This window comes from Protomyctophum parallelum (assembly GCF_964188405.1).
Source record: "Protomyctophum parallelum genome assembly, chromosome: 1".
Classification (NCBI taxonomy): domain Eukaryota; kingdom Metazoa; phylum Chordata; class Actinopteri; order Myctophiformes; family Myctophidae; genus Protomyctophum; species Protomyctophum parallelum.
The window spans coordinates 59,763,588-59,776,590 of record NC_139697.1 but is presented as its reverse complement, the minus strand read 5'-3'; the positions used below and the strand labels follow the sequence as shown (position 1 = coordinate 59,776,590).

The window sequence follows — 13,003 nt, the reverse complement described above, 5'->3', positions numbered from 1 at the left end:
CACAGCGGTGGGAGAAGTGAAAGTAGAAATAAGCTACATTTTAAAAAAAAGTTAAAAAGGGCCCACGTTCAATGTTTTAGCTCCGTTTGGAACCTCTGAGCTCCGTCCAAAAACAGTGGCGAAAACCCTTTTCGCAGTATCGTTTTCGAAAAAGTAAAGATATTTCTGGCTAGCTACAGATGATAAACTTAGGACAGGCGGGTAAAATCTTTAGACAGGAGTGAAGCAACTGCTTAAATAAGGCTTAAATTGCATATTTTAGTCAGCCTGTGGCCCAGTCAACCCCCGTCCGCATGTGCAGTACTGCTTCCGTATAAGATTGCATTGGGAAAACATGGTACCGTGGCTGACTTCATAAGCTTTGTAAGCACTTTCTACCAAAAGTACCAAAACTAGTAACAAGAATTTTAGTAAAAGTACTCAGTATTTGCCTCTGAGATGTAGTGGAGCAGAAGTAAAAGTACTGAAAACTGGAAATACTCGAGTAAAGTAAAAAAATGCCTGAAGGTTGTATACTTAAATACAGTACTTGAGTAAATGCACTTGGTTACTGTACAGTGTACACCACTGAGGGTGAGCGGGGTCATTCATCAGAGGGAGCGTTCATTGACCCGGCGAGGGGCATTCCAGAAGCACTTGGAGGAGACAGGCCGTCATTTCATCTCGGGCTACGGAGAAACAACATTTGCTCATTTCATTATCTGTTACACAACCGCACTTGTTTCAGCCGAGCGGCCCGGCCCCATCTGATCGCTCGCAGACACGCGTTCCAACACAGCCGCGCTAATCATTCTAAAGGTTGAAGTAGATGGATTGTCGCTGTCGGCAGCCGGGCTGAACCGTGTGCGTCCAAACCAGAAACTTTCCAGGAAATGGCCGGGGAAAAGAAAAAAAGAGAAATCTGTGTTCCAAATGGACCCACAAGCACTTATTGATACTAAATATATTATGTGTTACACAATAAACACATGCAAGCTCACAGGCTTAACATTTCAACCTGGCGTTCCGATTTTGGGCATTTTGAAAATGTATCCATTCATTCGTGAAAAGAATGCCAATACGGAGATGCAGGGTTTCTGCCCGACACTCACGACAGCGACGATAAAACAAATCGTCTCTGTCGTTCGTGGACAAAAAAATAATTAAAGCAACAAATTGTTAACACACGTCAGCCGGGAAGAAAGTCATCGGTCTTCATGACATGGTCTCCTAGTCCTAATTTAGCACACAAAGTCACCGACAACTGTTTTGATGATCCCTGTATGGAAACCATGCCCTTGAAGAGGGTATGGTATACATGAGTACCTGATATAACAGTGGTCCTCAAACATTTTCATGTCAAGGTCAAGGACCCCCATATTTGAAGACCTCCCATCAGAAAGGATTTTTTACTCTTAACATTGCCACTTGCAGCAGATTAGCTATACTTGGCATCATAACAACATGATCCAAACTGGTTATGTTAGGGAGCTCATTCACTGTGGACCCAACTCATATGAACCACTTTCAACTCTACTGTGGGCGTGTCATGACACTGTATCAGGTGAAGGTCTTTTCATAACAATTAGGCTACAAATATATATTTTGCATCGGAATGTGAGTTTGCAGGTTGACGGAGTATCTCGATTTCAACATAGTGTTTTAACATAATTGGTCCTCACTCATCATAAGATGGTCTACTCGCTCTGTGTCTCAGAAGCGGGGCTGAGGACAGTTCAAGAACCTGCCTACCAGTGACATCATCCAAGCAATCCAACGGAAACTCAAACTGCAGCCATTTAGGATTTGACCCAAAAGAAATTGCAATAGTAATCGTTCAAAGTTTTTTATCATCCTTAGCGTCATCCAAATAACATATTAAAAATTGATTATTATATACATTTTGGATCATGGTAAATTCAGTGGTTGAATGTTGGGGTACCATTGAAAAGCTATATAAGGCAAACATTTCAAATTTGAATTATGCTTCAAGTAGCATGTGACATGTCAAACTAGGGGTTATTCATTCTGAATCCATTCCAAGCAGTACGTTTTGCACGAAAAACACGAAAAAAGTGGCTATGGCCGTTGACTGGCCTAATTCTCCCTAATGGAAAGTCAGCACACCAAAATGACTGGTTCTGAACTGGGTACAGAGAAACGTGAGGACGTTGACAGAAATGGTGTCATCTTATAAATACCAATTAGCATACTTGGCTGTACGCCAGGCTTGGGAAAGAGAAGAAAACATGCGTCAAAACTTGTTTACCAAGTAGGATAGGAACCCAAATTCCTTAACGATCATTTCCCAGAGAGAGAGAGCGCACCTGCACTGATTACTGGGAGTTCCACTTCAACCAGCTCCCCCACACATTGCACAGCGTGTTTTCCGGTGACGACCAGATCAGCGTGCAACATTGCTGCACGTGGGAAAACAAGCCACGTTCACTGCAGCGGGCTGCTGCAGTGTGGGCTCAGCGTGTAAATGATTACTGTATCGTTGTTGTCGGGCAGAAACCTCTTCTAACTTTGTCTTTTTTATTTGAATCCTGAAAAGTAACAGTTTTGGATATAGGAGGTTTGTAACTGACAAAGATAGCCTAAAAAGAACACTCACTCACATGCTCTTTATCATAATGCCATATTTGTGAAGAAACGCGATAGGGCTGAATAGCGCCCTGTAAGCGATAAGGGCTGTACAACGTAGACATGGTATATTGCAATTATTTTGAGATAAATTACCATGTATCATTTCAAAAGGACAAATATGTAGCTGGAGGATACGTTTAAGACCAAGCACTATGAAGCAATTACTGAATTTACAGCAACACTGTGTTCGTGGGAGACATGCCACAGGGCAGGGCATGCAACGGGAGACCAGGATGAGAGTGTCAGCTGAATGCCTCACATGCAATGCAATGTAAATGAAGTGGCGCTGTGTGTGCCCTACGGTGTTTGGCAAGGGGAGATGACCGGGGGCAGCTGCCATCCAATCCCTGGCAGCTGCCAGTGCCCTCCACCGGCCAAGGAAGGCCTGCCAAGTGGAATAATGTGTTGATTTGACTTCCATATGTCGTGGTCCATCACCACCAGCGACTTTTTTTTTCGAGCGGCCGTCTTGCTCAAAGGGAATAAACGGTGGAACTCAGGTTATTTCCGTCTAGCCACGTGGTCGCGACAAGAGTGAAAATGAGCCCTTAGCTACACCGTGAGACCTACACGTCTCCATGGATAAAAGAGTGCACCTCGCCTACGTATCAGAGCTTAAAACCAGTCTTGCCTCCAAACTACGAAACCTTCTTCCATTCATATTTTGAATGACTTCCATTGCTCTACCACTGCTAGACAAGCCTGCCTGCTCCGCACCAGCCAAAGCAAACAGCGTGAAACGTGAGCCCACTTTCCCACCAAATCAAAAGGACCACCCCCCCCTGTCCCCCTTTATGCCTCACAAAAGAGAAAAGCAAACAAACAAGGCTTGGCTCGGTGCCGGCGATGAAACTTACCTGGCAAAGCCGAGGGAGAACGCCGTCAGAGAGGATGCTGACAAAGAGGTCCCAGGTGCCTCCCCGTACCCGTTGCCCCCACCCCTGCCCCAGCAGTCCCCCGCCACTGGGGGCAGGGCGGCGTAGATGCCGAAGGGCTTCTGGTCCTGGAGCCCGGCCGTTCTGTAGGGGTAAGCCCCGGCTCCTCCTCCTCCTCCTCCTCCGCCTCCTCCCATCCCCGCAGAGGCCGATGATGACGACACGGGGCCCCCGGCGTGGAGCGGGCCCCCCAGGCCGCCGCCCCCGCCCCCCTGGAGACAGGACGACTGGCAGAAGGCGCCGTTCTCCTGCTTCTCCTGTTTGACCACGCCGGGCGTGCGGATGTGGACGAACGAGTCGGCGCTGTCCGCGTCCTTCTCCTCTTTGATCATGATGCCGGTCAGGAGAGACGCGGGGTGCTGGAGGGGAGGCAGGGGCTGCTGGTGGTGCAACAGCTGCTGCTGAAGATGAAACGGTAGCTGGTGGTGGTTCTGCTGGTCCGTGCCGTTGACCCCCCCGGGGCGGCCCCCCACTCCGTTTCCGCTGACCAAGGGCCTCGTATCCTTTAGCATGGCGCCGACGGTGCTCCCTCCACCACCTCCTCCCCCTCCTCCGCCCCCTCCCCCTCCCACCCCGCCGCCTCCTCCCCCTCCGTTCCCGTGCAGTACGTTATCCAAGTGAGCCACCTCGTTATCCAACTCGAAGTCGCTGATGTCCTGCAGCGACACCGGGAAGTCCAGGGCGCGCCAGATCTCGCTGTCCTCGATGAGGCGGCTCTGCGTCGCCGCGTGCCGGCCACCTTCTCCTCCTCCTCCGCCTCCTCCTCCTCCTCCCCCTCCGCCGTACGCCTCCATGTCCTTCTCCAGGCTGAAGACCACCTCCTGCACCTCCTCCTTGACGTTGAGGCTGTCACCAATACACATTTACAAGTTGACGATTAGTTGTCGCACAAATAACTGCTCATTAACGATACAATTCGGGGTGCATACTTAGTTTGGACTAGTCATTGGTCAGACATGGGTTAAGGTTAGGTTTAGGTGTGCTGCCCCGTGGGAGGTTAGGGTTAGGGTGGGGTACAGGCTTTAGTTCCGACATACTATTGATCCGAAACCTCAATCCCTATAACCTAACCATAACCGCAAGCCCAGGAGCAGCGCATGTCGGACCATCGCATTTTCGCATCGCATTGCATGTTCCCGCGGTTCGGCCCTTTGGTGTGTGGGAAAAGCGTGCGCACCCCTTAGGGTGAGGTTTTGAGATAGGTTGTAGTTGTAGGACTAATGACTGGTCTAACCAATGACTAGTCTAAACCAAGTACTGTCTAGGGCTAGGCGTTGGCTCATTGTGAACACATATGAATAAAGATACGTTTCTGCTTGCCTCAAAAATGTGCAGGGCAGATATGACAAATAACTGAAATATACAAAGAAATTACTGACATATATTATACATTATTTTTATACTTAAAAAAAAGCGGAAATAGCTGATCTAGAAGCTTACAACGCATCACGTGTTGTAAGCTTGTAGATCAGCTATTTCAGCTTTTTTTATGTATGACATTTTTTCAACATGGAACACAATTATGACGATAAATAATTGCGAATATCTGAAATAATTAGCCCTTCGCTAATTCCTTGTCCAATGGGCACGTTAGCAAAGGTTACTAAGAGAGGAGACGTGACAAGCTTTCCTTCTCCCCCATTAAGATGCATGTTAAATGACAGGGATTTCTCCATCATCATCATATTATCATATCATATCATCATATCTCATCATATCATCATCATACTATAATTAACCGAATGTCTGAGTGTGTGTCTGTGTGTCAGAAACACTGCCGTAGCTCCTTACTGCCTGCACCAATCACTCCCACTTTTCACACAGGCATTGACCATATGAATATGGAGGGCGTAACGAAGCCCTTTTTTCAATTTGACACAATAATTTATTAGTCAATTACAAACGCACCCGGGCGCAGTACCCTTCACGGCCACAAGGGGGGGGGGGCAAATATCTCACAACGGGTAAGGACTAGTATAAATAATCGATCAATTCAGTAGCAACTTGCAAGAGCTTCAAAATGTCTTCTAAATCTAGTCAACCAGGCCTGCAGTAGGCTATGCACTGGGAAAATGTGCATGACATTATTTTAATAAACTAGAAATATGAGGAAATGAGGGAGAAACAGTATGCAACTCAATCAACTTTAACGACCGTCATGTAATGCACAGCAGGACTGCAGTGATTAGTATTATTGACATCACCTGAGTGGGTCAGTCGTGTTACTTTCCCGACGTTAAGCTGTGTATGTATGTACAGTATATGTTCAACAACACAACCATGCAAAATAACACTGACAGCTACGAGGTGACGAAAACTTGCCATCCTTAGCAACGGTTGCTATAACTATTTGGATTGGCATTGGACAATCACTTTTTGGGGTGGGGTTTAGCGAAGGTCTAATTGCGATGAGTCGATCATGTAACGCAGTGGTTTTCAACCAGGGGTCCGGGGACCACCAGTGGTCCTTTAGGGGGTTCCAGGTGGTTCCAAGCTAAATGATGGAGAGTTGGTAACCAAATGGACCCTTATTAGATCTTTAACTCTTGAGAGTGTAAAATGTTACGGAGTTATGCTCTCAAGAGTTAAAATATTGTAAAACATCTGCATTACTTAATTTACAAGAAGTTTAAACAATTAGAGAATGTAGAATAATAGTTATTTTTGCCTGTTATCTCTCCTAACGGTACCAGCATCAACGCAGCATGGAATTGTGGACAAAATCTTATCCAATGAACGACAAGAAAATATTCCGTTTTTCTCTGAGAGGCTAAATGTCAACAAATGGTGGTCCGTGGCTCAAATGCCGAATACATAATGGACCTTGACATGAAAAGGGTTGAAAACCACTGCTGTGACGATGTGTGACAACAGGCCTACTTGACGTGCTGGGGGAAGAGGTCGGGCAGCGGCAGGTTGCCCAGGACGGAGCTGTGCGACGTGCTGATGACGGCCGTGGCGGTGGTGGGCGGGGCCTGGTCCAGCTCGGCCGCGAGGTTGTCCAGGAAGGACAGGTTGTCGTCCACGCTGAACAGACTGACGTCTGGCTGCTGCTGCAGCAGCGGCGGCGGTGACGGCGGCTGCGGCTGCTGCTTCTGCATTCTGGCTATTTTGCCCTCTTTCCCGTGATGCCGGGGGCTCTCGGCGGGAGCAGCCAGGTCTCCCGGGCCCGTTTTCGTACCGTTCAGTCCGTTAGGCGTCGCCTGGCCCTGCTGGGACCTGATGGGCCCGCCGCCGCCGCCGCCCGGCAGGTGCATGGTGGAGAGGAGGAGCGAGCCGACCGTCGTGTCACCGCCCGCCTCTCCTCCTGCTGCTCCTCCTCGCTCTCCTCCTCCTCCCGTGTCCCCAAATGTCAGGCTGTCTCGATTGCTGCTGTGCTTCAGGCCACTCTGGTCCATCTCTTGATCCTGACACACGCACGCACATGCACACGCACACGCACACGCACACACACACACACGCACACAGAAATATAAGAGATGAAAGGTAAGTCAGATAAAGAAAGACAGATGGGGAGAGAGGGAGAGAGAAATAGTCAAAGAGAGACAGAGGTTGAGGCCTGAAGATGTGAGCTGTTGTCCTTATCTGGATATCTACTTATCTGGTGTGCTGTGATGTATTTGGGTCAATGACATGAAGTGCCAGGTACATTGGATAAACATCAATCAAAATGGCTGATTAAACAATAAACTGACTTGTATGTATGCAATCAAAACATTGAATGATGCAAACACGTAATTAGCAAGTACAGTTTGTAAGTGGCAGATGCACATCATTCGGCGTAACTATCTAAACAAATAGAATAACTTTTTTAGGATCTAAAAATCACGATAACATTGACATTGCCATGAATGTGCAAAATGATCTTGTGGCTGCAATTTTGACATAAACGGTCATCTGGTGAACAGGCTGCACCGATTTTTTTGTTATTGTTGTTGTGGAGACAGGGGTTACAAAGAGGGTAGAATTAAATAAAAATGGAAAACATCAACATGATACCGCTCTCTCCCCTATACACAGCTAAAAGGAGTTAAAAAGTTTAAAAACACAAAGGCATAGAACCAGTGCCTCGAGGCAAATGCCTTTTTAGAGACATCAACGCACTGTGCTGCTGCTGTCAGATGGTCAGGGAGGGCCTTATGGAATGTTTGTAGGCACGGGGCACAGTTTGACTCTGGCAAGATTGACTCTGGCTTCACACACAAGGCAAAGTACATAATAGTGCTCATATTAGCTCTACCACCTGCTCCGTCATTGAATTTCACTTGACTCCGAAAATCTACTGTGACACATGCAGTACCACAAGGGATTGGAAATAACAGATATTCCCAATTTAAAATCTCATCACCCTCTCTGAAATGCTTGGCTGTTGAAAAAACACATTTAACAGGTCACTGCATGATGTGTGTAAGGCAGGCCAGACTTAACCCCCGCCAATCCATTGTGAACACTTTACAGCAGTGCTCTTAAGGACAACGATGTTTTGTTCGGTCTGTCCAACACTTCTAAAAAACATGATCTGGAACGCTATACAGTCTGCCATGGAATTTGCTGTGCACCTTCATGCTCGCTGTTGCTCGGCCAGGATGAATGTGACCTAGCGCCACATCAAGTACTGTGAGCCTAAACAGGGGCAGTGTCTGCTCCTGGTGGGAAAGTGTCTGCATATTGCCACATGGTCCAAGGATATCATTAGGGCTGCAACTTGTTATTCTTTTCTTAGCGATTGTTCTAATCGATTACTTTTTTCAGTTAATATAATAATCAAAGAAATGTATTACATATCAATGAATTGATCAACCACTTAAAGCGTTAATTACACTTCATCGCACAACAGTGCCATGCAAACATAGTGAACATAGCCGTTCACAAGTTCACAATTTGTCACCTCGCAATTAAATCAGTATATTATTAGCACTGCTATATTGCAGTGCCTGAGCTAGACACACCATCCACCAAAAAGCAATACAACTCCCCCCCCCCCCCCACCAATCCTCATCCAATAACACCAAACTGTCCTTCATCATACAAAATTGAAAATGATCATCAAAGCTAGCATTCCTGCCACAGAAACGTATACAGTTAGTATAGCCTACTATACATGCTATGCAAGTAAATGTTGCACCAACAATAGTCTGACCTCACCTCACCATGAACTTGTGAAAGCTACTTGCAGAGGTGGAAAATAACTACAGTAAGTACATTAAGGTCAGGCCAGGTCTCACTTGTAAATGAGGTCTCAATGTGACTCCCCTAGTTAAATAACAGTCAGGTACTACTGCATTTTGTTGTGCAATCTTTACTTTACTTTAGTATTTCTCTACATCTCAGAGGCAAATCAGTACGTTTTACTCAACTACAATTATTTGACTGCTAGCAGTTACTTTATAGAGTTACCTACATTATTACAAATACATACATAACCATAAGTCCTATTTTATACTTCGAAATAACTGATCTACAAGCAAAATAAATAAATAAAACTTTTGAGAAATGTTTTGAACTTTTACTTAATATTTTATATTGCTACCAACTTCTACTTAAGTAAAACTAAAATAGGAGTACTGTACTTCTTTCACCACTGTAGAAATGAGGCTGAAGTGATAGGCTAATTATGGAAGCCATAATGAGGTTAATACAGCAATATGGTAGAACAGTGGAATGGTTGTCTCTTAGAGGCTGCTGTTATACGCCAAATCAGTTTGGAATTGAACGAGTTACAGTCCATTTTATTGGGATGCATCTCTCGGTTTGTTTAGACGTCGATCTTGACCGGGCCAAGATGGCGGATAAGCAGACATATATTAACTTGGACACCGGCCGCTCTGTCAAATAAACAACAAGAATGAATGATTGTCCCCCTTTTGTGGAATGTCACTGTGTTTATAGGAATTGTTCATTTCCATAAATCACACTTTTGATTGTGTTAATTGTGATATCTCACTGGTTTCTATTCTGTCCATTTGTTGCAAGACATTTTGTGTTTTCTTGTTAAATGTTGTACTTTTGGCTTTAATTTGTTTGTTATCTAGGTTAACACAGGGTCAACGATGCAATGAATTGTTACGAGAAGCGACCAGCTCAGCAATAAGAGCACTAGTCTGAAATGTAAAACAAAATGACACTATATTATACCCCCTTGCATTGTTATAGCCTACATACTAGTATAAAGTATAAATATAAATATATGAGCCGGGGCGCCTGATGGAGGGGAAAGGAACTGGTTGGAATAACGTGTTCCTTCCACGCGCTACGTCCAACCAGGGAAACTCCCCCCTGTCAGGTGTAAAGGAGCAACTTGGACACTCAGGCATGAAGGAAGCATGAGTTCAAGTCCGTTGCTCTCCCCATGTCCCCCATATATGGGGGTGTAGAGCCCAGGGTGTGTAGAGCCCAGGATCACATTAGATGATTGACACAGGGGTGAAAAATGGGTTACAAAATCGTGGGATAAAAGATATATTAGATAAAGTATAAATATATTAAAGTAAATTGTGTATAAAAAAAGTGGTAAGTGTATACAGGACTATTGCTCCCTGGGTACAGCATGTGTCAGTCCTGGTACAAAAGCAGCCATCACGGTTGTTATCAAAGTGGGGTGCAGGGACCTCTCAGGGTTCCTTGAGGGGGTTCCAAATGGACCCATACACTTACAGGTCTCTGTAACACTTGAGTGTACACAACTGGAACCAAATGGATCCAAGAACCAAGACCATGTGAAAATGTCATGGTCAACGATTATTGTGGCAAAGGTTATTGCGATTAACGCCATTATCATGATAATCAAAATATGCTTAAAACTTTAAATGCCACTTTTGTTGTGTAACAGCTTACACACCCAGCATACCTATTCTGGAACACGTTTGCCAACAATGGCCGATCTATTCTGATCTGCTGTTTCTGCCGAATCGGTTTGTGTATAGAGTGAAATAAGAGCGTAGTACAGCGTACCAAAAGATGCACTCTTTGCAGGTATAGAGGGTTATTCCATCTATCCATCTATAGAGGGTTGAGTGGCACTGGATTTGAAGCTCAACAAAAGCTAATTCATCCTGGTGTATGACCAGTTGATGAATTCCACGATAAATTTAAATCTCTGCGATACCATTATTGTGAGCGTGTTCTTTATCACGAAAAACAATAATAACGAATTCTTATTGTCCCATCCGTAGTCCTTGATCATCAAGGAAATCAAAATGTTTGAAAACCAATGTCGTAAGATTATTGCATGGCTAACATACCGGTAATACAGTTCCTATTGACAATTGTATACAACAAATCAAACAGCATGTCAGACATCCACACGCATGATGATGAGTGCACATTACCTATACTGTAACAGCCCTGATAAACACACACATCACCCAGTGGCAGCCGCTAGCAACCTGAATGTTGGAGCAGCGCCAGAGCAGTGCATAGACTTTGCACCGGGCTGCAGCAGGCATGCCCAGGCTTAGCTTGTATTTCAGGCAAGTCCCCTTGAAAAAAAAACGGAAAAACAACAACCAGCACTAGTAGTGTGAACGGTAATGGGAAGGCTCGCCCCAAAAACACACTTTTTTTTTTTTTTTACGGGCCGCTCGCCCCCAGCGGTTTCTTGTATGCTTGTATTTATTTTACTGAGGTTACATTTAAGAATAAGATTAGGGTTATAGGCATAGTTTTAATGAGGTTATGTTTAGGAATAAGGTTAGGGTTAGTCATCATAGTTTTTACTGAGGATACGTTTAGGAATAAGGTTAGGTTTAGGCATAGTTTTACTGAGGTTATACGTTTAGGAATAAGGTTAGGTTTAGGCATAGTTTTACTGAGGTTATACGTTTAGGAATAAGGTTAGGTTTAGGCACAGTTTTACTGAGGTTATACGTTTACGAATACCTGGTGGTGACCGTTCCGCAGTCGCCAGATTTGACCTGGGGCGAACATGTTTTGGGGCAGGCATTCTTGTATTGGTGCGAACTCATTATATTGTTACATTGAAGTTTTGGCTACCCAACATATTTTAAATAGATTGCTGTAACAACACATATAGCCTAGTCTAGTGTAACAGGGATGAGACCATTTCTATTATTATGTTTTTAATATAAAAAGTTAACAACATTTTTACTACTGTATAGTAGTACTGAATAGTAGCTATACAGAATAGTACTGTATAGCTTGATGGTGAGATAATTATCTTGATTATTATATAATTTCAGCGATACTGTATGTGTTTCTTATGCCCCCCCCTTCCCTCATGGTTTCAAGGGAATTGTGACATTTCTTTGCAGGGGTAATTTCTTGCCCCTATATTTATAGGCCTATATATTTTCTATAGCCTGTATAGTTGTGGTAAAGAGTGCATTTGTGTCAAAACAGTTCATGATGACACATGCTATAGAATGCATGCATGTGCAGAGATTATAGAATTATTATTGTGCAATTTGTGCGCGATTTTTCATTTGCAGAAATGCGTACAACCAAAGCACAATCATTAAACCGACAGTTTATGCACATCTATAGGCTACACGCACGCACACACACACACACACACACACGCACAAACGCACGCGCACGCGCGCCCACGGGACAACAACCTTCAACTCGATCCACTCCACTCCAATTCTGAACTTTGACTCGTGTCATTCGATCCGGGGTGGAAATGTCAAGTTTAAAAAAAGGAGTTTTACCTTGAAAAAACGCATCGTCGAGCAACTCATAGCAAAATACGTTGGGATTTCCGATTATTATTATTAGTGATCAATGCTGAATCCTCCGCATGCAGCTGGCCGATCCCAGGTCGGCTGTGAACATTGTTGTAGAATAATAATCCGCACGGTCTTCATAGATAGATAGAAACTCCACGGAGCGTATAAACAAATGTCTGACTGTGCCTCAAAATGGAGCGTGTCTGTTGGACAGTAGTTGATGTGTGAGCCCTCCTCTCTCTCTACATATATGTCAGAACCGCTGCCCCGCCACACTGTAACTGTACTGTAGACTAGTCAGTGTGTGTGTGTGTGTGTGTGTGTGTGTGTGTGTGTGTGTGTGCGTGCGTGTGTACTGCCTTCTCATTACGAAACCATGCACGGCGGCACGCCGAGGAGCGCAGCAGCAGCGCAACCTCTCGGCGGCGGCGAGGAACTGTACTTCCCCGAATGATCACAGTAAACAAACAAACAAACAAACAACAAAAACAGTGATTCTCGAAACTTTCCATTTCAACGACTGTATTAGGCCAATACGATACGATACAAGGGCTCGAATGGAAGAAGCCTAACAAATTAACTCGTGGGTCTGATCGTATAGTTTGGTCATTTACTTTACAGACCTGTCTCAGTCAGGGTCCCTGCAGCCTTGGCTTTAGCCCCCCTCGAGGACCCCTGAAGGGTCCCTGGGCCGCACTTTGAGAACCACTGCAGTAAAAAAGAAAGGAAAGAAATATATATATCAGGCGGAGT

At 44.9% G+C, this 13,003-nt stretch overlaps 1 protein-coding gene across 1 annotated transcript in view; it reads right to left on the bottom strand.

Annotated features, from left to right (window-relative positions):
• Positions 1–12,488, bottom strand: part of LOC310873717 (glucocorticoid receptor-like) — a gene marked incomplete at its 3' end in the record, with an annotated part of 111,752 nt that extends 99,264 nt beyond the window's left edge. The window contains 3 exon segments of the mRNA XM_083786266.1: positions 3,486–4,409; positions 6,444–6,970; positions 12,233–12,488. Of these exon segments, the coding sequence (XP_083642392.1) occupies positions 3,486–4,409; positions 6,444–6,970; positions 12,233–12,262 (1,481 nt within the window). The 5' untranslated portion in view covers positions 12,263–12,488.
• Between the last annotated feature and the right edge of the window lie 515 nt (positions 12,489–13,003).